Source organism: Myotis yumanensis, unplaced genomic scaffold (assembly GCF_028538775.1).
Source record: "Myotis yumanensis isolate MYYU_CA2020_CCGP unplaced genomic scaffold, mMyoYum1.0.hap1 SCAF_1, whole genome shotgun sequence".
In the NCBI taxonomy this organism is placed as follows: domain Eukaryota; kingdom Metazoa; phylum Chordata; class Mammalia; order Chiroptera; family Vespertilionidae; genus Myotis; species Myotis yumanensis.
This window is the reverse complement of record NW_027223752.1, coordinates 42,290,329-42,318,027: the sequence shown is the minus strand read 5'-3', so window position 1 is coordinate 42,318,027 and position 27,699 is coordinate 42,290,329. Positions and strand designations below refer to the sequence as shown.

Sequence of the window (27,699 nt, the reverse complement as noted above, 5' to 3'; positions counted from 1 at the left end):
CTTCTGGGCCACGGCGTGGAGATCAGAGACTACGCCAAATACCTGCAAAAGGGAGCCTGCAACCCCAGCGCCCCTGCAGGGCGTGTCCGGCGGGAAGGACCCCGGGTGGCCCCGCCCCTCGGGGCGGCCGGCGCGCCTGATCGCCTGGGCTCCCCTCGTCCCCGCGCCCCCCGCACCCAGACCAGCGGCGGAACGCGCATTTCTTCCTCCTCAGTCCCACGGACCGAGCCGCCTGCGAGGTGTGCGTCCCACGCGGGTGAGGCACAGCCCGGGACAGCCCGGGGCCGGCGCGCCGCGGCCACGCGAGGCCCCCGCCGTCGCCACCGCCCCGGCCCCGCCCCCGCCCCCTCGGAGCAGAAGAGCCTAGGCCCGCGGGTCCGCGTCTGCCTGCCCACCGGCAGCCATGCCGCTGTACGAGGGCCTGGGGAGCGGCGGGGAGAAGACGGCGGTCGTGATCGACCTGGGAGAAGCCTTTACCAAGTGAGTGGCCGCGGCGCCGGCTGTGGTAGTCTGGGGAGAAGGGCGGGGACCGACACCCAGGCCCGGTCCTGTCCTCGTTGCCTGCTCAGGTCCCACTCCCCCCAATCATGGCCACTGTGATTCCACCGTGGGCGGTGCGAATACCGAGGGTCCGGGGTCCGGGGGCGGGGAGGGCGGGTTGTGACTCCCAGGGAGGCCGCAGAGGCTTGGGGAGAACTGCCTTCGCCGATGCGCGGGGTGGTCGGGTAGTTACCCCAAATCGAACAGACCCTTTGGGGTGACCCCTGCAGGGGATGACAGCGGGGAGCTAGACCCGCTTCCCCTGGGCTTCTCAGCTCAGGGCGCTGGCAACCGAGTCGTCAGCCCGATGACCATCTCCGTCCCTAGACACTGAAGGAGCCTCTGTGGGTGCTGGAGATCCCAATGTGTCCACGGCCGGGCCATTGCTCCCCAAGAGGAGGGAGTCAGATTAGGGAGACTGGACACGTCAAAGAAGTGAAACCCTATAGATGAGACTCTCGAGATTGCACCCCCCCCCAAAAAAAAAAATCCTCTTAGATGAGCAAAATTAACATAAAGGCAACTTGTAAACACTACTAGAGTAATGTTTCTCAACCTTTTGTATGGCATAGACCCATCCCTCTGACGACCGAACGAAAGCCACATATACACAAACCTTAATGCACTTGGTTTCAGGGATTGGTGCGTATCACAGTGGGCCTTGGACCCCAGGTTGAGGGCCCTTGTACTGGGCTCCAGACAAAGGAGAGTATCAGCCAGAATTGCATCTTGTATATATTTTAAACGGAAACATTGGAAAATCTTCATGTACATAAAATCTTAATGCCTAACATGTAGTAGGTATTTAATAACTTTATTGAATAAACTAGAGGCCTCGTGCACAAAACTCGTGCACAGAGGGCAGGGGGGATCCCCTCAGCCCAGCCTGTACCCTCTCCAATGCAGGACCCCTCCGGGGATGTCCCAAAACCGGCAGTTGGACATCCCTCTCAAGCGGGGACCACTGGCTCTTAACTGCTCACCTGCCTACCTGCCTGGTCACCCCTAACTGCCTCCCCCGCCAGCCTGGTCGCCTCTTACTGCCCCCTCTGCCGGCCTGGTTGCCCCCAACTGCCTCCCCCCCCCCCCCCCCCCCCCCCCGCCAGCCTGGTTGCCCCTCACTTCCCCCCCTCTGCCGGCCTGGTCACCCCACGCAGCCTGTTTGGTCGTCTGTTTGGTTGTTTCGGTTGCAACGGTCGCTTAGGCTTTTATATATAGAGAGGGTCAAAGAGCCTATTTACAAATTGAACCTCAGGTGCACCAGAATTGAATTAAATAGTCCTTGGATTAAATAGTCCAATCTCTTACTATCTGATGCAGTATTTTCCCTTGTTTACATTTTTAAATTTACTTTTAAAGGTTTATTTCTAGCATAATAAATATCTTGAGGCTGACACCCAAATATAAATATGTTAAGGAAATGAGAAGCAGAAAGATGCAATACAGGAAGATGACTATTGACAAAGACACCAGTGATAAGATGAATATATAAAGTAAAAGAAAAATTGAAGCTGACTGATGAGTTGCATCCTGGGAAATTTGAGGAGCACTGGTGCAAGTAAACATGGAGATGTGGTTAGTAGAAGATGGAAAGAGCTATTTGGAGATAAATAGGAGAAGAGCAGTACTGCAGACAAGCAGGACAAGAAGAGATAATCCTCAGACTAAACTTAAATGGTGATCATTTTTAGCAACACTTTAAGCAAAGATGTGTTTCACTAACATGAAATAGAAATGGAAATACCTAAATACTCAAGAAAGGGGAATAGTTTTTTAAAAAGATGAAATACTATGTACTATTTAAAATGATAGCAATGAAGCCCTAACCGGTTTGACTCAGTGCATAGAGCGTCGGCCTGCAGACTGAAGGGTCCCAGGTTCAATTCCGGTCAAGGACATGTACCTTGGTTTCTCGGGCACATCCCCAGTAGGGGGTGTGCAGGAGGCAGCTGATCGATGTTTCTAACTCTCTATCCCTCTCCCTTCCTCTTTGTAAAAAATCAATAAAGTATATTTTTTAAAAAGTTTAAAAATAAAATGATAGCAATGAAGACTAAATATGAAAAGAAGCTTATTATAAGAGTTTATTATTATAAGAGTTTATGATGTATGAATAGTGTGATTCTAACTATGTCAAATATTCATAGTTCAAAAAGAGACCGAAAGAGGTCACATGGCTCAGAGGTTGAGTGTTGACCTATGAACCAGGAGGTCACAGTTCCATTCCTGGTCAGGGCACATGCCTGGGTTGGTGGCTCCATCCCTAGTGTGGGGTGTGCAGGAGGTAGCCAATCAATGATTCTCTCTCATCATTGATATTTCTCTCTCTCTCTTTCTCTCTCTCTCCCTCTCCCCCCCACCTCTTCCTCTCTCTCTCTCTCTCTCTCTCTCTCTCTCTCTCTTCCTCTCTGAAATCAATGAAAATATGTATTTTTTAAAAATAGACCAAAAGAAAACATGTCAGTATAGAATCTAGTAATATTAGAATGATGCACTAATAAGTCATATGAATGAAGTCACATAATACAGTACAGATCCAGGGTTGCTAATTTGAAACAGTTTTTCACTTTTAATGTGCCATTATAAATAGATGGGATTAACTTTTTTTCTTGACCCTTTGAATGTATCAGTGATGTTCCCAGGTGTGTTTGTGTTTTTTAAACAAATACAGAAAAACTTGTCTCTGTGATAAATATATAGAAAGACTTTTATAAGTTGAGTATTTCAATATTCTGTTTATTTTCAGATGTGGATTTGCTGGAGAAACCAGTCCAAGATGCATAATTCCTAGTGTGATAAAAAAAGCTGGCATGCCTAAGGTATTTTCTTAAACAAATTAGAAATAAACACTGTAATGTAAAATGTTTTTAAATGTGACTTCAAATAAGATTGATTAGAACAGTGCTAATTAACTACATACCTTATTACTGTATTCCAAGAAAAATTTTTAAAATCTTTATTTAGTTTATGCATTCCATAAAGTTCACCTGTTTAAGTGTACAATTCAGTGATTTTTTTTAGTAACTTCTATAATAATCACCACAGTCCAGTTTTAAACTTCTTTGTTATCCCGATAAGATTTCTAATGCCTATTTAGAATTTAAACCCATTCCCACTGACAGCCAACCACTCAGTCTTTTTGTCTCTAAAGATTTGCCTTTTCTGTACATTTTATAGATGGAATTATATAATATCAAGAGAAAGTTTTTAATCTTAGTAAAATAATTTTCTGAGCTTTATAATGTACCTTTATTCTTACTCTGTTCAAAATATAAGATGGGTCTTCAGTCCTTTATTTGTAAATTCCAAGATCCAAAGAACTGTGAAAAACATTTTTTTAAAAGACAGTTGTTTTTTGCCAAAGCTAATTTGGCAAATCAGGAATTGTACAACAGTGGAAAGAATAATTTTTCTTGCCATAAATTCACCTTTTAAAATCCAATATAGATATTTCTGCCATAACTTAATATTTGTGTTCCTAAAAAACCTCACTTTGATCACAAACAAAACAGGCTTATGGAAAAACAGGTTTGGGGTAGACCATATAAAACTCATGTAACTGTAATCAGAACACTAGCAAAAACCAGTAATTGACTCCTCCGTTTGGCTTGCAACTGAATGTGGCTAGAGCAGTAATGGCGAACCTATGACACGCGTGTCAGAGGATACACGCGAACTCATTTTTGGTTGATTTTTCTTTGTTAAATGGCATTTAAATATATAAAATAAATATCAAAAATACGTCTTTGTTTTACTATGGTTGCAAATATAAAAAAATTTCTATATGTGACACAGCACCAGAGTTACGTTAGGGTTTTTCAAAATGCTGACATGCCAAGCTCAGAAGGTTCGCCATCACTGGGCTAGAGGGTGTCTTGGGGATGTTAAAATTAAAAAGAAATGATGGATTGAAAATGTTGGTCAGTAAGTACTGAGACAATGCAGATGAAACTGAGCTCTGAGCCAGCCAGTGGGGCTGTTGTTAAGGTGGGACCAAGAGTAAATGCAGCCCAAGAAAGAGTAATGAAAGGGTCCTAGCCGGTTTGGCTCTATGGATAGAGCATCGGCCTGTGGACTGAAGGGTCCTGGGTTCTATTCCACTCAAGGGCACATGCCCAGCTTGCAGCTCGATCCGCAGTAGGGGGTGTGCAGGAAGCAGCCAATCAATGATTCTCTCATCACTGATGTTTCTATTTCTCTCTCCTCTCCCTTCCTCTCTGAAAAGGGTCCACTCACAAGAGGGCCCCTAACACATAGACCAGGGTTGGGCAACCCCTGGCACGCGTGCCACACATGGCATGCCAGTAACTTTTGCTGGCACGTGAAACCCTCTCTTATAATCTTCCATTTACAATTTTTTTCTTAATATCGACTTTTTTATTTTTCAGATAAATTCAGTGTAGGTGCATCTTAGATAAATAAATAATTTTACATAACAAGACCATAGATATGGCTGACTTTGAAATGCAGTTGATTGAATTTCAGAGTAGCTCAATTTGGAAGCAGAAATTTATTGACCTTACAGTTGACTTGGAAAACATTGAAAAAAAGCGATTAGAGACAGGAGTACCAGAGAGAAGTGTCGAAAACGAACTATTGAGGACTTGGAATACCGTTCCAGAAAATTTTTTCTGTTTAAAAAACTTTGCAGCAGCATTACTCTCCATGTTTTCATCCACATACGCTTGTGAATCTTTGTTCTCAGTGATGAATTTTGTTAAGTCTCGTAATAGGAGTAGCCTGACGGATGAAAGTAGTAGCTCGTGCATATCTCTGAAGGTCACGAAATATAAACCTGATGTAAAATCTCTGTCATCAGTGATGTAGCAGCAAAAGTCCCACTGATAATATCAAACGGAGTCATAAAGTTTTCTGTCTGACTATCAGAGTACATGTATATATTAAAAAATAAATGTATTTTTCATCATCATATACTGTGTTTTTGTCGCTTGAATGAATTTTATTATTTCTTCAAGGTTCTTCACATACATACACCTTAAGAGATATCAAGTAGGCGTAACATGTTCTCAAAAAATTAGGGTTGGCACACAGAAGAATTTTGAGTCAGAGATTTTGCTGGTTTTGGCACGCGCTCACTAAAAGGTTGCCCACCCCTGACATAGACTTATATAAACTTTTAAAACGTAGATCTGAAAGAGTACCTACCTGTGTGGCCACTGAGTTAATGACTTGTTTTTTCTTTCTTTCTTTTTTTTTTCTTTATTGACTAAGATATTACATATGTGTCCTTATCCCCTCATTGCCCACCCCCACCCCCGCTCATGCCCTCACCCACCCTGGTGTCTGTGTCCATTGGTTAGGCTTACATGCATGCATACAAGTTCTTTGGTTGATCTCTCCCCCATACCCCCACCCTCCCCTACCTACCCTCTGAGGATTGATGGTCTGATCAATGCTTCTCTATCTCTGGATCTGTTTTTGTTCATCAGTTTATGTTGTTCACATGTGATATTTATCTTTCTCTGACTGACTTATTTTGCTTAGCATAATGCTCTCCAGGTCCATCCATGCTGTTGCAAATGGTAGGAGTTCCTTGTTACACCAGCATAGTATTTCATTGTGTAGATATACCACAGTTTTTTAATCCACTCATCTGCTAATGGGCACTTAGGCTGTTTCCAAATTTTAGCTATTGTAAATTGTGCTATGACTTGCTTTTTCTTGATGAAGGTAATAACTCTGTTATCATATATTCAGTTCCTCTTGCCTAATAGGAACTCATACAAATTTCACATTAATACAGACAGTATTCCCTTATTTAACAATCAACTATGAGCATGTTTGCTTTTATAAAAGCACTTGTAGCAGAAGAGACTAGCACATCAGTTTGTATTTGGTATTGGGATGCATCATTAAGATCAACAACATATGAAATGTATGGATTCAGAAAATACATTGGTAAGATAAAAGCATGTTTTAATTTGAAAATATTTATTATAAATTAACAAGTTATTTTAATTTTTTATAGCCTATCAAAGTTGTTCAATATAATATCAATACAGAAGAATTATATTCCTACCTAAAGGAATTTATCCACATACTGTATTTCAGGTAGGATGCAATGCTATTTGTTTTTTCCCCCAGCTTTTGTTATTAGATTTTCCTAATGCCAGTCATAGTGATATTTAGTTGTATTATATCTGAAGAAGAAAAAAATTTATTCCATTGCCATGTTTACTTGCTTATTTTCAAATATATTTGAAACTAGAAAACAGTTAAGCATAAGGAAATGTTGAAAATAAATAAAATGTCCATTAATCAAAGGGGTTGGGAACTTAAATTATTGTATACCCTTATAATGAAACAGACTTCAGAAAAGAGTTCTGTGTCTATATGTACTGATACAAAAAGATGTCTTAGATATATTGGTAATTGAAAACAGCATGTTGCAGAACAACAACTATGGAATGAATGTTTCTGTTAAAATATATGCATGCAGTATATTATATTACATATTATGGAAAATATACAAAATGGTAAAAACAATGTACAAAATGGGTAATAGAAGTGTTAGCGTATTTATATTTTTCAAGTAATAAACTTACATCATATTTGGAGTTTTGTGAGCATGTATTTTTTTCTTAATTTTGTAACCTAAAGAAAGAAAATGGCTTTTTAATGGCCCAAGTTATTCAAAGTAGGTTGTTATTTTTGTCTTTGAGATAAGTTAATAGATGTGAAGTTTCTGACACAGTGCATGAATTGTAGCAAGAGGTCAGTAATGTTATCTTTCCTGGGTAATAAAATGAAGATGTCTTTTTGTCATAAAGTATTTTAAACTAATGTAGTATAGTTTCTCTATTCTTAACAAATTGCATTATGCACCAAAACAAATACAAACTATTATTTACTTTAAAAAAATTTTTTTAATTAAAAACCCAAAACTATTACTTTTCAGACATCTGTTGGTGAATCCCAGAGATCGCCGAGTCGTGGTTATTGAATCAGTACTATGTCCTTCCCACTTCAGAGAGACACTCACTCGCGTTCTCTTCAAGTATTTTGAGGTACCTGTTTTATATGTTGTTTTTGGTAGGCACTTAAAGCTTAAACTAAAGATCATCATTTATTTCCTTCATTGTATATACTACCCAGTGCATTTGAAGAACCAGATGACAGAGTATAAAACAAAACCTCCTGAAATTTTCTTTCTTTGTATAGTTATTTCATGCATAGTTAGCATTTCATCCACTAATTAGATAAATGAAGATTTCTTCTTATTGATTTATTGATGTTTCTGTTATTTATTTATTTTATTGTTAATCCTCATCTGATATTTTTTCCATTGGTTTTTAGAGAGATTGGGGGGTGGGGGGGAGAGGTGAGAAAAACATCTGTGTGAGAGAGACACATCATCGTTTGCCTCTGCACTCACCCTGCCTGAGCTGAGTTCGAATCTGCAACCCAGATATGTACCCTTGATGGGAATCGAACCCAAGAGCCTTTGGTGCACAGGCTGAAGCTCTAACCATTGAGCCATTTTGGTCAGGGCTATTTCTTTATTTTAATATACCTTTTTCTGTTTGGGAACTTTCTAATTTTTTTTCCAGAATTGAAAAGTATATTGTTTACTGTGGAGTTTATGATGTGTTTCTTCCAGGTCTTTCTCCTTTCTATTGTTCAGATATGCTGAGTACTCTGAAGTCTTCAGTTCTTTTATTTTAGGCTTTTAATTCCTATTAAATGGAATACTCAAGTAATGTTTCCCTTAAACTAGGTAGGCAGTGCCAAGAATGACTCCTACGTGTTGATATTAGTGATATTTCTTATAACTTTCATTTCATAGGAGTTAGGATTATTTTAAAGACCAAATTATTATTTCACATTATTAAGTTTCATATTCTAAGAAAATATCATACAGATAATCTTTATTAATAAAATTTTTAAAAATCTCTACGATAGGAATTTAGGATTTTTCAGCAAGGGAAACTAGAAGATTGTATAAAATGTGTTCAGCATAGAAATTCTGTGCATAGTCCTGTGCACTGAAAGGAAACTGATTCAATTGCTGGTCAGGGCACGTACCCAGGATGCAGGTTCCAGTCTTGCTCGGGCTCCATGTTAGTTGGGAGACAACCAACTGATGTTTATCTCTCTCTCTCTCTCTCTCTCTCTCTCTCCCTCTCCCTTTCCCTTCTCTCCTCTCTCTCAAAAATCAATAAAAAAAAAAAAAAAGGAAGAAAGCCCGGCGTGTGTGTGGCTCAATTGGTTGGGTGTCATCCCAGGCACTGTGAGGCCACTGGATTGAATCCCCATCAGGGCACATGACTGGGTTTCAGGCTCCATCCTCAGTGGGAGGTGTGCAGGAGGCAGCCAATCGATGTTTCTCTCTCATCAATGTTTCTATATCTCCTTCCTCTCTCTGAAATCAATAAAATAATTTTTTTTAAAAGAAATCAATCATATATATGTATTTTTTCATACATTCTACTGAGCTCAAAATATATAAAAAATCATAATGTCTTTATGAGACAGGGCAATTAATATTTCTAAGTTATTTATGTATTAAGACAGAGAAACAGGTTACATTCCTCTTATCCTTAGATTTAGGAGTTTGGTTTTCAGTAGAGAGAACACAGACAAAAACAAGAAATCATGGCAGCTTTTATCTGAATAAAATAGATGATTCTCTGTGTTTATACCTAGAGTTTTAGTTGTGTTTGTGTGTCCTTATATCATATATAACTAGAATACCTGCTATCACAATTTAAATAAGGGGAATATAGCCATTATTTTATTTGTCACTTGGTTATGATGGACTTTCATGTTTTGATTGAATATTTAATATTTGAAGTGCCACCAGAACTGGCAAATTTTCACTGAAAAAATGTTACACAGAACTAAGGATTTTTATAGTTCTTCCATTTAATTTTAACTGCTATGTTATAATGGTTTTAAAATATAGTTCATATTACAAACTTTGTGGATAAAGACAATCAAGAATTCTTTTTCTGTGTTTTCGTTTTGATGGTAAAAACATCTTTTTATTTTTAAATTTAGCATTTTCTTCTGAATTTATGTTTCTAGATCTCTTCTTTTATCTCTCAGTTTTCCCTCTAAGAGAGAGAATAAGAATTTTTTTTTGTTAATGCTCTTTTTTGGAATGAAACAAAAAAGTATCTAAAGAATTTCTTTTTTATATATTTTTATTGATTTCAGAGAGGAAAAGAGAGGGAGAGAGAGGTAGAAACATCAGTGATGAGAATCATTGATCAGCTGCCTCCTGCACACGCCCTACTGTGGATCAAGTTCACAACCCAGGCATGTGCCCTTGACCGGAATCAAATCTGGGGCCCTTCAGTCCACAGGCCAACACTCTATCCACTGAGCCAAACGGGCTAGGGCTTAAAGAATGTTTTTATTTATTACACTGTATTTTGATTATGTATAAATTCAAATAAATCACCAAAGCAGTTCTTAATTTAGTGTCATAACACTGTTGACTAGATATCATAATATAAATAAACATAACGTTCCCTTGAGGTTTTTTTTTTTTTTTAATATATTTGAAATGTAAAGCAAACACTTTCAACTACTGACACTCATTCTGCTTTTGTTGTTTTCTAGGTTCCGTCTGTCTTGCTTGCTCCAAGCCATCTAATGGCTCTTCTGACGCTTGGGATAAACTCTGCTATGGTCCTGGATTGTGGATATAGAGAAAGCCTGGTGTTACCTGTATCTTTTTTTGTCAACAAACTAATTTTGCAAATTTTTACTCTACTTTAAAATAATTGGGCTAATTAAAAATGGTTTTTATTACATCAAACTATTTTGGGTTACCATGTACAGATATAAATTATCATGTGGAAAAAATTCACAAGATTGTGAGACTTAAATTTACTTTTTGTAGAAATTATTATTATGACTTGGTCCCAGTATATACTCCAGGGATTAAACCTCATAAATATTATGTTCAGTTCTTAGGAGGAACATCAGCTAATTGGACATATTAGAGAAGTTAACTAGGATAGTCAAGTTTTAAGAAAAGATCATACAGAGAGTAATTGGAGAAACTTGAAATGCGAAAGTTAACTCAAGAAAAATGAAAACTTAATGGTGATATGAAATCTGCACTCAAATAGCTGTAGGGCTCACTGTGGATATTGAATACATTTTTCTCTCTTATCTCCAGAGAGTCATGGCAGCAGTATGGCACAGGGTTTATGGATTTGGGTTTTGGAATCAAATATGTATAAATGTCAGCTATGCTTCTTACTAGTTGTATGATACTGCTCAAGTAGCTTAATCTCTTTGGGCCTCAGTTTCCTTTTCCATAAAATGGGAATTATAATAATTCCAGCTGATAGAGGCATTGTGTGACTTGAGGAAGGTAATGTATGTAAAGTATTTTGCAAAGGACCTGGCACATAGTAACTTGCTCAGTAAGTGCCGTAGTTTCATGTCATTCACAACATCAGGAAACACTCTCTAGTAATTCAAGCTGTCCCAGAATGGAACTCCTGACTATAAACTGTTAAATTCCTTTTCATTAGAAGCATTTAAGCAGAGTATATGTATCTCAGAAATATTACAATGGATATTGTTACATTGAAAAAGAGGTTGAAATACATTTATTTATTAGAAATACTTAGGGAAAAGGAATCAAGAATCATTGACTCCTAAGGAACTAAATTAGGCAATAGCTTTTTAAATATAAAGCGTTTTATGTGTTAAGTCTCGTAACAGCCCTGTAACTTAAATATTATTCTCATTATGTAAATGAGAAGATTAGAAGTTTGGATAGGTTGTTAACTCAGGGTCATACAAGCATATAGCCAAAATATATACCCATGTTTGTCGCCAAAGCCAATGCTTTTACCAATATACTTTTTTCCTTTTTATAAATATTATACTGACAGAACATCAGCAAAAACAATATATAAAATAAGGTAGCAAACCCACAGTACAATACTCTGCACTATTCTCTCAGTACTGTTTAATAGAAATACAATGTGAGACATAATTTAAAATTTTTCTAAGCTGCATTTATAAAGTACAAATGAAAGAGACTAATTAATATAAAAATAATGAGATATTGTACTAGGGGCTTTTTGTATTAAATCTAAATTTGGTAATTTGGTGTGGAGCTTAGTCTTACTTTTCATCTGAATTTAGACTAGCCACATTTCAAGTGCTGAATTAGCCACATGTGGCCAGTGGCTACTTTATTGGACACCCCAGCGTTAATGAATTCTGTGTGTGTGTGTTTAACCTTTTTCTTTAGAGAAGAATATGAAAAAAAGACTATGATTTTTCTGTAACTTTAAAAAATAAGAAATAAGCCTGCCTGCGTGGCTCAGTGGTTGAGCGTTGATTCATGGTCAGGGCACATGCCCAGGTTACGGGCTCAATCCCCAGTGTGGGGCATGCAGGAGGCAGTCTATCAGTGATTCTTTCTCATCGATGTTTCTATCTCTCCCTCTCTCTTCCTCTCTGAAATCAATAAAAATTAAAAATTTAAATAAGTAAGAATTTCTGATTTCAAACAATACTGCAAAAAGTGAGGAAAATATCAAGGAAACCACATTTTATCTCCTAAAATAGTAATATCCTTGACTACCCTATAGATATATGAAGGAATCCCAGTACTAAATTGCTGGGGAGCACTCCCCCTAGGAGGAAAAGCTCTGCACAGGTAAGTTTCTTGGGATCTAGCACATTTTCTTTACCTGTGTCACATAAATAGATGCTAATTTTTTGACAGTGTTCAATAGAGGACTTATGGATATTTAATGTTACTCATTTCATTCTCTGTTAGTCTTTAGTATATTTATCTTTTAAAAATAAAACCACTTTTCTTAAAGCATCATAATACATTATATAGTAAATATCCATTATAATAAAGGCCTAATATGCTAAGTGTCCTGTTGTCCAGTAGGCCATTCAACCAATCAAAGTGTAGTATGCTAATGATATGCTAAAGCTGCTTAACCACTCACTATGATGTACACTGACCACCAGGGGGCAGACACTCTGACTGGTAGGTTAGCTTGCTGCTGGGGTCCGGCTGATCAGGACTGAGCTAGATACACCTGTCATGCCCTGGAGCCCTCCCATAGTTCCTCCCCAGCTGGCCAACCTCCCGTGTCCCTCCCAGGCCCTGATCATGCACCAGTGGGGTCCCTCAGCCTGGCCTGCGCCCTCTTGCAATCTAGTGCCCCTCAGGGGATGTTGGAGAGCCGGTTTTGGCCTGATCCCACAGGCCGGGCCGAGGGACCCCTCTGGTGCAGTATTTTAAATAAGAAAAGGATATCAGTTGCAGTATTTTAGTTCCAGTAACCTTTTTTTACCTTCAGGGAGTTGGAAACTCAACTATTGGAGCAATGTACTGTTGACACAGGTGCTGCTAAAGAACAGAGCCTTCCCTCTGTGATGGGTAAAGTGATTTTAAATTATTTAAGTGTGGTTTACATTATTCGCTTTTCATTTTTCAACTCATGGGTTTTGTTTGTTTGTTTTTATTAATTTCAGAGAGAAAAGAAGAGGGAAAGAGAGAGATAGAAACATCAATGATGAGAATCATTGATCAGATGCTCCCTGCACACTCCCCACTGGGAACTGAGCCCACAACCAGGGCATGTGCCCCGACCAGGAATTGAACCATGACCTTCTGGTTCATAGGTCAGTGCTCAACCATTGAGCCACACTGGCCGGGCACAACTCATGGTTTTTTTTTTAACTCCATTGCATATTCTCTTTTCCCCTACATCACTAATGAGATTGCTCTAATTATAAGGTTATTATTGAGCATTTCATCATCAAACCCAGTAGTTTAGTTTTAGTCATCTTTTCTAGAACTTTTGACATTGTTAATTATCATGTACTCTTGATGTTACTTCTTCCTTTGACTTTCAGGAATGCTGTTGATTCTCAAACGTATCCCTGGGCCTGACCCTTCTAAACTTCATTTCATATTTCCAACTGGTCATTATGTGTAAACTAGGCATGTCTCTAGGCACCTCAAACTTAAGACTTAAGTGAACGTGTTGTCTCCTTCTCTAAATCCATTTCAGTGAATCATTCTTAGATAAGGATCACATACTTATATCGTTCTTTTTAGAAACTGGGAGTTATCAGGTCCTTTGTCCTCCCTTACAAGTCTCTTTTAAATTCCATCTTTTTAAAAAATCCACACCACTGAACATCTGAGAACAAGGACATTGTAAACTAGGCCCTCATTATTACAATTGTGATTACATTGCTCTTTTGCTTGAGAACTTTTGTTGGTTCCCACTGGCTAAAATCCAAATTATCCATTTTTTAAAAATATATTTCATTGATTTTTTACAGAGAGGAAGGGAGAGGGATAGAGAGTTAGAAACATCGATGAGTGAGAAACATCGATCAGCTGCCTCCTGCACACCCGCCACTGAAGATGTGCCTGCAACCAAGGTACATGCCCTTGACCGGAATCAAACCTGGGACCCTTTAGTCTGCAGGCCGACGCTCTATCCACTGAGCCAAACCGGTTAGGGCCCAAATTATCCATTTGATATACATGTTTCTTCACAATCTGACTTTATTCTGCCTCTTAGCCTTAACTGCTAAACTCAGCCCTTTGCATCTTATTTCAGCTACAGTAAATTTCATATGGTCTTCTAGGGATCATAGCACTACAACCTTGTGCCTTCCTTTATTCTATTGCTTTACCTGGAATGCTTTTCTTAGTTGGGGTTTTGATTCTTCTGCATGATTTAGCTGGAATGTCATCTTAATTTTGAAGCCTTGTTTTTCCTAAAGCAGAATAAATTGCTCCCCTATCTGTTAAGCCTTCAGCACTATTGACTGTAGCACAGGTAACACATTTTCCTGTTAGCTTACCAGTTTCCCTCAGTAGACTTTGAGGATCCCTGTCTTACTTATTTTTCAATCTGTAGAATCTAATATAGTGCCTGGGCACTGAGTAAATGTTGGAAAACCCTGGCCAGGTGGCTCATTTGGTTGGAGTGTCATCTCATACACCAAAAGGTTGCAGGTTCGATTCCTGATCAGGACACATACCTATGGTACAGTTTGATCCCTGGTTGGGGCACATATGGGAGGCAAAAATAAATTATATACAAAATATTATGCTTTTTTATTCTCCCAAATATAAGTTAAAAATTCTGAGTTCACATCCTGCCGAAGTTGGTTAGAGTTCACCCTATACACTGAAAGGTCGAGGGTTCAATTCTGGTCAGGTGATTGCCCAATCCTGTGCGGGAGGCAGGCAAACTGAGCAACTGAGGTTTGAGGTTTCTCTGTCTTTTTCTATCCCTCTCTCTCCCTCAGGTGAGGATTAAAAAAAAAAAAAAGAAAAGAAATTCTGAGTTTAGAAGATTTTGTATTTTGGTTATAAATTTTCTTGCTGAGTCTGATTTGGAAAACAAGATTTTTAGCAGCAAAATCACATATCCAAACATCCATCTTCCAAGGATTTCTGTATAGATTTCTTTGATTAGGTACTGTCTCACTCATTTTTTAAAATGTTGCCTTTACCTTGAAGGAAAAAAGTAGCAGTCTGCATGTGATCCTTTTCTGAAATATATATTAGGTTAGCATGTTACTGACAATCATGTGTTATAGCAAAGATAAGTAAACTTGAAATTTCACTCTTTGTAAAATAAAAATAACTCATATTTAAGCCCTGTATTTCTTCTAAGTGCCACAAGATAACCAACAAATCTCTTATGGTAGAAAAGATTTTCTTTTCTTTGTATGGTAGAGAGGTAACTTCTGTCTAATGCCAGTTATTTCACTACACTTTTAAAGGATCTTATTTTTATCAAATTTATGAGTAGTGACAGGCAGTAGTGCTTTGTGCACACCTGGCTTTAACTTCTGTGCTTTGGCTTGGCTTTGAATGATGAAATTTCTTCCCTAAAAGCAAATTTAATTATTCTATTTGTTGTTTTTTTTAATTATAGTACTGCCTGGCTGGCGTGGCTTAATGGTTGGGCGTTGCCCTATGAACCAGGAGGTCAGGGTTCGATTCCTGGTCAGGGCACATGCCTGAGTTGCAGGCTTGATCCCCAATAGGGGGCATGCAGGAGGCAGCCAATCTATGATTCTCTCATTATTGATGTTTCTATCTCTCCTCCCTTCCTCTCTGAAATCAACAAAAATATATATATTTTTTAATTATAGTACTTAAAATTTTGCTGAAATGGAAATGTGAATGCAATATAAGAGACTGTTTTTGCTTATAAGATTGTATAGTTTTAAATAAAATTTCTGTTTTAGGTTCAATTCCAGAAGGTGTCTTAGAGGACATTAAAGGTAAACTAAGTTCCTGTTTTTGTCCCTTTGATTCTTTAGTATTGGTTTGGATGGCATGTGTTTTAAAATATTTACACAGATACAAAATGTACTAAATTCATTATGTAATACCCAAAAATATTTCATATATAGGCTATGGAATAATGTAAATTTTTGATTTTTCTCCAGATTTATGTAAGCTTTGGGCATTTTTTATGATATGTTTATTGAAGAAATTATTCAATTACAGATATAATATACAGGGTTACTAGAAAATTAGTACTTTCCAAAGTACGAACTTATAGTTAAATTGCTTAAGAAAGCCACTGGTTTTATGTTGTATAGGTTTTTTTCTTAAAAAAAAAGAGAAGTCAATAAAAATATTTTTAAAAAATAAGATAAATAAATAAAAATAAAGAAGAGCACCTTTCCCTGCCAACTATATGTGATCTTGCAGGCTGGCATTTGCCTTACTTAGAAAGTTCATAGGACTTGAATAAAATATAACATATATAAGTAACTTGAGCACCTAGCTTATTGTCTAACATATTAAAATTGTGGATTCTTAAATATATTTTGAATTAGTGAATGAAAATGATTTTATATATGTAAATATATATTTAACTATGTTTTGTAAATAATTAACCAAATCATTAGATTTCTTGCACTCAACATCAGTTTTGTTTCTACTAAAAAAATGTTTTATTTTTTACCTGTTTCTGAGAATAACTTAAACAGCTTATTATAGAAGATACTTTGCAATAGAAATAATCTTTAAAAGAAGAAATTTTAAAGTATAAAAACAAAAATGGTTCTATAGTGGGAAGAAAGTGATAGTATTGGGTTGTGGCAAGAGGGAGAAAATAATCATGCCAAAAAACTGAAAACTAAGGAGTGTTATTATAACTAGGAGCAAAATTTGGCTTTGTGTTCTAACCAACCAAGATTTAAAAAAAAGAATCAGCTAGATAATTACATAAGATTAGATATAGAGATATGGGTCAATCTTGTTCAAAGAAACATTCTATTCAGTTACACATTTTCATGATGCTAAAATTTATTTTTATTATGGTAATCTTTATGTAAGGAATAGTTTCCTCAAAGGTGTTTTTTTTTTTAATGTGGTTTTATGTTAGATGAACACAACATGTCTTATGACTCCTCGATGAACAGCAAGGTTTTTTATTTGTGAATAAATTGTTATAAGCTAGCTAAAGACAGGTATAGTTTATAAAAGTTGAATGAGTGGATAATTAGTATGTCTACTTGAAGAGAATTTTTTTTAACAGAGACATAGATTGACTCAATCACAAACCATAACTATGTCTCCTTTTCTTTCCAGTGCGCACTTGCTTTGTAAGTGATCTGAAACGTGGACTAAAAATCCAAGCAGCAAAATTTAATATCGATGGGAATACTGAGGTAAGTTCATAATAAATGTATATTATTTTTTCAGAAGCTTATTTGTATTTATTTATATATTTATATTACTTATATTTCAGCGTCCCTCACCACCCCCAAATGTTGACTACCCATTAGATGGAGAGAAGATTTTACATGTCCTTGGATCAATCAGGTTAGACCTTAATTTTTATGAGCAAAATAATAAATTAAAATAAATTGTTGGCCTTTCAAAGTATTTGCTTCAACAAGTCAGAAGCTTGTCTCTCATTTAAGAGAAGTTCAGATGTAGATAGTCCAGGGATGGTAGGACAGCTCCTATCAGGGACCCAAACATTTTTTCTCTATTATCTTTGGGGGTAGCCTTTTTCCTTGGGGCAATGATGGCGAACCTATGACACGCGTGTCAGAGGTGACAGGCGAACTCATTTTTTTGTTTGATTTTTCTTTGTTAAATGGCATTTAAATACATAAAATAAATATAAAAAATATAAATCTTTGTTTCACTATGGTTGCAAATATCAAAAAATTTCTATATGTGACACGGCACCAGAGTTAAGTTAGGGTTTTTCAAAATGCTGACATGCCGAGCTCAAAAGGTTCGCCATCACTGCCTTGGGGTCTAGTATGGTTGCTGGAGTTATAGCTAATACATCAATGTTTCAAGCAAGCTGTTCTAGGAAGGGAAAGAAAAAGGCACCATCCTCTTTTTTTATGGAGACTTTCTAGAAGTTCCATATACCCCTTCTGCCTCCATTTTATTGTCTGGTACTTAGGTACATCTAGCAGCAAGAAGGGCTGATTGAGTGTTTCTACTTGGGGTATTATATCCACTATAAAAATGGAGTCCTATCTTTTTTTAAATTTTCAAATAATTATAGATTCACAGGAAGTTGCTAAGGTAATATAGAGAAGTCCTATATGTTCTTCACCCAATTTCTCTCAATACTTATATCTTACATAACTATAATACAGTATCAAAACCAGTAAATTGGCATCGGTGTAATGTATATGAATAGTTCTGTGTAATTCTAACACAGGTAGATTTAATCACCACCACCTCAGTCAAGATATAGAACTATTCTGATGCCACAAAGATCTTCCTTCTGCTGTTCAAAATAGGGTTCTTTTAACTTGGGGGTGGGGGGCCAGAAAAAAATGAAAAGTGGATATTTTATTAGGCAACTAGCAATGTTGGCTATGTATTATTTTAAAAACAAATGCTTTGGGGGAGGAGGATTTTGTTTGTTTTTATTTTGTTTATTTATTTTTGTAATCTTCACCTGAGGATATTTTTCCATTGATTTTTAGAGAGACTGGGAGAGAGAAACCTCCCTTGGCTGGAATCAAACCCTGGACCCTTTAGTCCACGGGCTGCCGCTCTATCCACTGAGCCAAACCAGCTAGGGCAGATTTGGTGTTTTTAGACTTCTTGTATTACTGAGCTGCTTGTTGAGTCTTACTAACTTTTATAGAATGCTATTCCTTTTTTGTTATTAAGTTTAAGGAGGTATAGCTGGACAAAATAAATGTAAATCTATACATAATAATAATTGTAGACGATACTTAGGGAGTGCCTTCTATGTGCCAGGCACTGTTGTATTAACTCATTGAATCATCACCTCAACACCTGTGAGGCAGGTACTATTATTCTCATTTATAAATGCAAACATGTTGTATTTTAGTAATTATTCTACATTAACAAGATATTGGTACTTTAAAATGTGTCAGTAGAACTAATGGTGTATTCTGTATCATATTATGTGATGCCAACAAAGCACTCTGTTTTTAATCTCATTAGGGATTCGGTTGTGGAAATTCTTTTTGAACAAGATAATGAAGAGAAATCCGTTGCCACTTTAATATTGGATTCCCTTATGCAGGTATTTTTATTTAGTAAAATGTTTAAATTTATGACTATAGCCCTTTAGAGAAAATTTTAAAATTTATATTCTTTAATTTTAGCCATCAGTTACATTATTTTTGTTGTTGTTTTGTTGTTTGTTTGTTAGTTTTTTTGTTAATCCTCACCCGAGGACATTTTTTCCATTGATTTTTAGGGAGAGTGCAAGAGGGAGAGAAAGACAGTGAGAAACATTGATGTGAGAGAAACACATCCATTGGTTGCCTCTTGCATGAGCCCTGACCAGGGCCCGGGCCAGGGAGGAGCCTGCAACGTAGGTACGTGCCCTTGACTGGAATCGAACCCAGGACCTTTTAGTCCATAAGCCGATGCTCTATCCACTGAGCCAAACCGGCTAGGGCTGGTTATGTATTTTAGCTCTTACGTTAAATGTAATAATTATTTAGTTTTACTTTGGCACTATGATATAGTACCTACAATATTTCAAACTTAGGGATAGTAAGTATTATGGACATATCATTCATTTTCCCATAGTAGCAATATCAGATTTTTATTTTGTAGCTAGTATGGTTTATAGTTTCTTCAAATGCAGGTTTGGGTAATACTGAATTTTAAATTTCAGTGTGTATATGATAATTTTTCTCTTTTGTTTAATGATTGTGGAATCACAGAACTTTATGTGAAGTACATCACATTGGAAGATATTGTCTACCTCTAGAGCTCCACTCAAGAACTTTTATGAAAAATATAACATCAGCGAAGGATTTTAACATTTATAATTCTTAGAGAGTGCTAATATGGAAATAATTTTTCCAAGAATGTTATCTTCCCACTTGACAGTTGGCTCTGGATATAATATTGTGAAGTTCTCTATGAGTATATGGCAATATTAGGGTGGTGATATTTGCAGCATTAAAACTCCCTTGTCAAAGAAACCTTTCTGTGGCCCTTTTGTAATACAAATAATTACCTATTTAATGTGTAATAGTTAAGCTATATATTTTCTTAAATTTAGCTAAGCATTATTTATACAGTTAATGATAAATCCTTTTTTTTTCTTTCTCTTTGATAACAGTGCCCAATAGACACCAGGAAGCAATTAGCAGAGAACTTGGTAATCATAGGTGGCACATCTATGTTGCCAGGATTTCTCCATAGATTGCTTGCAGAAATAAGGTATTTGGTAGAAAAACCAAAGTATAAGAAAACACTTGGCACCAAGACATTCCGTATTCATACTCCACCTGCAAAAGCTAATTGTGTGGCCTGGTTGGGAGGTAAGAATTTAGTTTTTAAAATATAATGATTATATACTAATTGGTTCCTGAGTAGTATAACTAATGGAGATATAGGATAGATGGTTCAATGTCCAAAATTGCTCACTTAATAAACTAATAGAACTATTAAAGAATTTTTATGAATATTCATTTTTCCTTAAATTGTTCATTTTCAGAATTATACACCTATTTCTCTTGGCATTTGCATTTTAATTTTTTAAAATATTTTTAAAACATTTTTATTGATTTCAGAGAGGAAGAGAGAAGGAGAGAGAGATAGAAACACCAATGATAAGAGAGAATCATTGATCGGCTGCCTCCTGCACACCCCACACTGGGGACCGAGCCCGCAACCCTGGCATGTGCCCTGACTGAGAATCCAACCGTGACCTCCTGGTTGATAGATCAACTGATGCTCAGCCACTGAGCCACACCGACCAGGCTGCACTTTGATTTTTTTTTTTTTTTTGGTGCCCTTGACCGGAATCGAACCTGGGACCCTTCAGTCCACAGGCTGACGCTCTATCCACTGAGCCACACCGACCAGGCTGCACTTTGATTTTTTTTTTTTTTTTTTGGTGCCCTTGACCGGAATCGAACCTGGGACCCTTCAGTCCACAGGCTGACGCTCTATCCACTGAGCCACACCAACCAGGCTGCACTTTGATTTTTTAAAATAAACTTTGTCCAATTAGAGTCATCCCTCATAATAGTGGGGGCTGTGCATTTATTCCAGTGATGCTACTACCATTTCTTTCTTTCTTTTTTTTTTCTTTTTTTTTTTTGTAAATCCTCACCCGAAGATATTTTCCCATAGATTTTTAGGGAGAATGGAAGAGAGAGGGAAAAACAGAAACATCTATGTGAGAGAAACACATCAATTGGTTATTGCCTGCACAAGCCCTGACCAGGGCCTGGGTAGGAGAGGAGCCTACAACCAAGGTTCATGCCTTTGATCGGAATGGAACTCAGGACCCTTTGATCTGCAGTCCGACGCTCTATCCACTGAGCCAAACTGGCGAGGGGCCTACTACCATTTCTTAAAACATGTTTTATTCCGTAGAGAAAGCTAATCTGTGAGCCATATGAAAATTGATTCTTTAGGCATAACAATGGACACATACAATAGTGTGGTGAAGGCTGAGGGGTAGTTGTGGTGTGGGGGAGTCAGAGGGGGTAGAAAAGGGGACAACTATAATACCTTCAACAATAAGGATGGATTAAAAAATTGATTATTTTATAATTATACTTTCTTTTGTGACTGAGTTCATTGAATGTTTTAGAAAATGATAGTTTCATTGCAATAAAGAAATAGCCTAATAAAGAGACTACTTTAAAGAGAAAAACAAGCCGAAACCGGTTTGGCTCAGTGGATAGAGCGTCGGCCTGCGGACTGAAGGGTCCCAGGTTCGATTCCGGTCAAGGGCATGTACCTGGGTTGCGGGCACATCCCCAGTGGGAGATGTGCAGGAGGCAGCTGATCGATGTTTCTAACTCTCTATCCCTCTCCCTTCCTCTCTGTAAAAAATCAATAAAATATATTTTAAAAAAAAAAGAGAGAAAAACAATCATGAATGTGTATTTTTGTATACATTCTGATTTGTGTTTAATGATACAGTTTTAGCTAATAGGAATCAGGATCTTTCTGAGAGAAAAACCAAGTATTGACTTTTTAAATGTATCTCTAGTAAAGTTTCATCAAAATGTAATTTTGATCTAGGACAAATGGATTAGTTACTAAATTATATTGTAAAGACTGCCTTGGGGTGTATTTATAAGGTCTTCAGCATAGACTCTTTTTTTAAAAAATATATTTTATTGATTTTTTTACAGAGAGGAAGGGAGAGGGATAGAGAGTTAGAAACATCAATGAGAGAGAAACATTGATCAGCTGCCTCCTGCACACTCCCTACTGGGGATGTGCCCGCAGCCAAGGTACATGCCCTTGACTGGAATCAAACCTGGGACCCTTGAGTCCGCAGGCTGATGCTCTATCCACTGAGCCAAACCGGTTAGGGCTAGACTGTTAGGGTATGATGATGCTTTTTGGGTTTTGCAGTGCCATTTTATTTATTAACATATAATCTTAGAGTTGTTGCAAAGAAAAACTAAGGGTATTTATTGTATTTACGGAGTTGAAAATACTTTCCACCTCTCTCTGCCTCACTTGCTTTTAGACACAGTAATGCTTGTTACAATTTTCACTGTAATCTGTTATAGGCCATAACACAGTAGTTATGACTTAACCTATTATTTGAAATATTAGAGGCTTGGTGCACGAAATTCGTGCACTTTGGGGGGGGTCCCCAGCCTGGCCTGTGCCACTCACAGTGTGGGAGCCCTGCGATAGATTGCCCCAAAGAGGTAGGTGCCGCCCACCCATTCAGGGCTCCTCAATGGATTGCCCCAAAGAGGTAGGCCGGAGCTGTGGGACCCCGGTGTCGCCACGGGCCCCGCCTCCGTGCCATGCACACAGCGTCAAGTCCCCACCCACCCACACGCACCTTGCTACACACGCAGCCCCGCCCACCTGTGCATGCCCGCTGTGCATGCAGACTCCTGGTGATGGATTGTTACTGTGTGAGGGCATCACCCGTGAGGGCGTGACGACCACATACTCTTTTATTAGTATAGATAGGATATAGAACAACTTAACTGGAATTAATTTGAATTGCATGTTGAATTTTATCTTTCTGTCTTGTAATATAATGAAGTGGGTGTGTGTGTACATAAAATTTTCTAGTAAAAGTTTTCATCTTAGTTATAAAAATATTTTTTATCATCCAGGAGCTATTTTTGGAGCACTGCAAGACATACTGGGGAGCCGTTCTGTCTCAAAGGAATATTACAATCAGACAGGCCGTATTCCTGATTGGTGTTCTCTTAATAACCCACCTTTGGAAATGATGTTTGATGTCGGGAAAACTCAACCACCTCTGATGAAAAGAGCATTTTCCACTGAGAAATAAAAGTTTGAATAAATTCAACTTTGTTTCATTTCATCTATCAGACCAATTACAAGCAAATTATACAAAGTATGCAAGACGCTGTTAGAGACCATTTTTGTGGAAGTGAAAGCATTTCTGTAATTACTTTTCACATTATTTAATACTTTCGACTTTTGTTTTTCTTGTGTAGTGGTAAAATGGTAGCTGGTGCTTATGAAATACGTTGTATTTATATCAATAAAATATAGTAAAGCAGTCTTGTTTTGGAAGTTTGTTACATAGTACACTTTTTGTTCATTTTTTGTGGGTATACATATATATTTTATTGATTTCAGAGAGGAAGGGAGAGGGAGAGAGAGAATCATTGATCACCTGTTGGGGATTGAGCACCCAACCCTGGACATGTGCCCTGACCAGGAATTGAACCATGACCACCTGGTTTATAGCTGGATGCTCAACCACTGAGCCACACCAGCCAGGCACATAGTACATTTTTTTTTAAAAAGAATAACAGCCCTAGCTGGTTTTGCTCAGTGGATAGAGCATCCGCCTGTGGACTGAAGGGTCCTGGGTTCAGTTCCATGGGCTCGACTCCCCATAGGGGGCGTGCAGGAGGCAGTTGATCATCATTGATGTTTCTATCTCTTTCCCTCTACCTTCCTCTCTGAAATCAATAAAGAAATATATATTTTTAAAAAATAAACTATATTAAAGGTTATAAAAATGAAAAAAAAGAATAACATATTTCCTCCACGATTCACATAATCTGTCCTAGGCATTGAAGATCCCAATAATTTCATTACTTTTAGCAATTATTTCATTTAAAGAATAATATTACCATAACCAATTATTTCAGATATTAACATAGGTCTATTTCTTAAAATCCTTGTTTTGGTATTTATGTGTCCATGTTAAAATAATGTATTTTTCCAGAAATATATTTGATACTTTGGATTGAGAATGTTTGAGAGATAGGTAAGCATTTGTTAAAAGTATGGAAATGTTCACTTCCTAACTTTACAATTTCTTTTATCAACCATTCTACATTTCTAAGAAAAAAATAATTTATACATTTTTTTAAAATATATATTTTATTCAGAAAGGAAGGGAGAGAGAGAAACATCAATGATGAGAATCATTGATCAACTGCCCTCTTCAGGCCCCTACTGAGGATCAAGCCCACAACCCAGGCATGTGCTCTAGACCAGAATTGAACCTGGGACCCTTCAGTCCTCAGGCCAAGACTCTATCCACTGAGCCAAACAAGTTAAGACAGTTTTATGCATTTTTATGCACTGCTTCATAAACATGTGTCATGACATCTTTAATCTTTTGTGATTTTCATCATCTCAGGGCTGTAGTTCTTTGAAATAATGTACTCAGTCATTGTTTTTTTATTTTTGTTTGTTTTTCTTCATTTGTTTGTAATGAACTACCTGTTACTGAAATTTTGCTGGTTTCATTCTCCCTAGGATCTGGAAAGATGGGAAATAGGTATATACCTATGTACTCTCATTTCTGAAGACAGTAGGAATCGATATATTTTCTGGATTCTACATCCCAAGTATATTAAACCAGTGGGGAAAAAACTATAAAAGTTCAAAATTGCCATCTATTTTAATAATATATTCATTTCTAAAACTGAGATTCCTGTGTCTTCTGTGCTTACCACTCTTCCGCAATATTCTTTCCCGCAAAGTAGTGATCTTTCCCATAAGCACATTATTTGTAACTGAGGTACTTACAGTTTTCACCTTATAATTGTTTGTATACAGCTTTTATCTTCCTTTTGGGAATATAAGCTCTATAATAAAGATCCTTTATTTCATTTTAAAAAATATTTTTATTGATTTCAGAAAGGAAGGAAGAGGGAGAGAGAGAGAGAAACATCAATGATGATAGAGAATCATTGATCTGTTGCCTCCTGCACGCCCCATACTGGGGATCAAACTGACAACCCTGGCATGTGCCCTGATGGGGAATCGAACCATGACCTCCTGGTTCATGGATCAATGCTCAAACACAGACATGCCAGCGGGGCCAAAGCCCCTCTATTTCTTAGCTTTGAAATTCCTTCTTGGGATTGTACCATTAATTGTCAATTGTACAGATTTACTATTAATGTCTTTTTTATAGTAAAATTCTGTCTTGTTGAATTTGGATTACTTAGGAGTTTGTTTTGTTTTAATTCTTTATTATTGAAAATATTACATATGTCCCCTTGTTTCCCCCATTGACTGCCTCCAGCCTGCCCCTGCCCCTGCCCCCAGCCCCAGGTCTTCACCACCCTATTGTCTGTGTCCATGGGTTATGCATAGATACATACAAGGTCTTTAGTTGATTACCTCCCACCCACCCACCCTCCCTTGCCTTCCCTCCAAGATTCCACACTCTGTTCCATGCTTACTTATGAGAAGTTTTTCATCATTGAATAATATAAAAAATAAGATCTCTGATTGAAATAGAACTTTTAACTAGCTGTAAAGTGGCAGACACTTGGTGGCTGAGGTTAACAAATGGAGCCCACTGTTAGGGTGGAATTGTGTGCTCCAGAAAGATCTTGAAGTCCTAATCCCCACTACCTGTGAGTGTGACCTTATTTGGAAATAAAGTCTTTGCAGATGTAATCAAATTAAGATGAGGTCATTGGGGTGGGCCCTAATCCAATAAAACTGGTGTCCATATAAGAAGAGGAAAATGCCCTGTGTGGCAGAGATACTCAAGGAGAAAGCATGTAACAACCGAGGTAGAGATTGGAGTTATGCAGCTGCAATCCAAGGAATACCACGTATTGTGGTGCCATCAAAAAGCTAAGAGAAAGAACCGTAGAACAGATTCTTCAAGAGAGCCTTTGAGAGCATGACTGTCTACGCCTTGATTTCAAGCTTCTAGCCTCCAGAACAGGGAGACAATAAATTTTGGTTATTTTAAGTCACCCAGTTTGTGATACTTTGTGATGGCAGCCCTAGGAAACTTAATAACCCTTCATAACTCACTAGGAAATTCTCAAACCTGAGGAGAGGGTTGTAGGAAATCTTGATTTATAGTCCAGTGGGTTAATCAGAAGGGCAAAGACCTGGACTTCGGATTAGCATCTCACAGATCATCCACTTTAGACAAGTTGGTCACTGTCCAACTTAAAACACCAAATATCCTCTCTTACTAAATGAATGTCTTTTACTTTACTAATTTCAGCTTTATGCCTGAAATGAGTAATCAAGCAAACTTGTTCAATTACTGGTGATTTTTTGGCAGTATCAGGGTTAAGAGATGCAAGGAGAGGACTCCTGGTAGGCGGCTGGGAGAGGGATGACTTGTTTCAAAGGGGAACAGAGAAATAGAATGGCAGCCTGCAGGGAGACTAGGTCAAATTTTTGTTTTAAGATAGAGAACTAACAGCATGTTTGTATGTTGAAGGAAACGAGAGGGAGAGAGAGAGAGAGAGAGAGAGAGAAAGAGAGAGAGAGAGAGAAATCGGTAGTTAAGTGGGAGGAAAGCTAAAAAAAAACAAAGGTATAGGAACTAGGGCTTTAGGTAGGGTTGGCTTCAGATAGGAGCATGGATAGTTCACGTGTGTTGTGTGGTGAGTGAGATCCTGGAATGTGCCTGGATGTGGTGGTGTGGAATCCAGGTGTGTGGACTTCTCTGATTACTTCAGAATTCTTATTGAAGAGAGAAGGCAGAAATCCTGCCTCCTGTAGGTACCTAAAAGCCCATCTGAATGTTCACATCTCAGTTGTTTTGTGCTTCTGTTTCAAAGAGCCTCATCCTTACCAGAATATTAACTTCCTAATAACCATCCAACTGGGTGGATAGATCCCAAATATCGTTAGAAAACTGGATTATGTATGTACTGGTCGTACAGATCTGACTGCAGAAAGAAAAACTTCTCACTGTATATTCTTCAGGGGATATTCCTCTACCTACCCTTTACCCTAGTACAGGCCCTATAATGAAAGCAAGAAAAAGTAAAATAAACAAAAAAGGAAGACACAGTTTCTTCGAAATCCTCCAGCCTCCCCAGCTGCTTTTACATGAGATCTTTAAGTCTTGGAAAAGGTGCCAAAATCGGTGCTCGTATTTTGTTCTGGTAGAAGCAAAAATTGCCCTCTACCAGTAACTAATAATAAGACTAAAATAGTAACACAGAAAACGAGTCTCAACTTTAAACAGTGGACTTTCAGTTTCCTCTGTGCTTTAAGGAGGAAGTTGGGAAGAGACCGCAGAAAGGAAGAGAAACGTGTGCTTTCAAGTGCGCAAGCGCGGTCTGAGACCTGTTTCGTTTGCAAAATAAACTTTTTTCCAGAGATCTGGTTAATGTTGAAAATAATTAGGTTTCAAGATCCCCTATTTGGTTATAATGCTTTGGAGAAACAGTAAAACAAAACTCCCTAAGGAAACACAAAACAAC

General features: G+C 37.8%; 1 protein-coding gene across 1 annotated transcript; it reads left to right on the top strand.

Annotated features, from left to right (window-relative positions):
* The first annotated feature begins 338 nt into the window (after nt 1-338).
* ACTR10 (actin related protein 10) lies at nt 339-23,327 on the top strand. The gene is made up of 13 exons (XM_070419100.1): nt 339-480; nt 3,287-3,359; nt 6,530-6,612; nt 7,460-7,568; nt 10,129-10,236; nt 12,129-12,196; nt 12,858-12,937; nt 15,784-15,819; nt 17,141-17,220; nt 17,301-17,374; nt 19,001-19,082; nt 20,139-20,340; nt 23,128-23,327. Exons 1-13 carry the CDS (start codon nt 404-406, stop codon nt 23,307-23,309), a joined length of 1,254 nt encoding a protein of 417 aa, XP_070275201.1. The 5' UTR covers nt 339-403; the 3' UTR covers nt 23,310-23,327.
* Nucleotides 23,328-27,699: the final 4,372 nt, after the last annotated feature.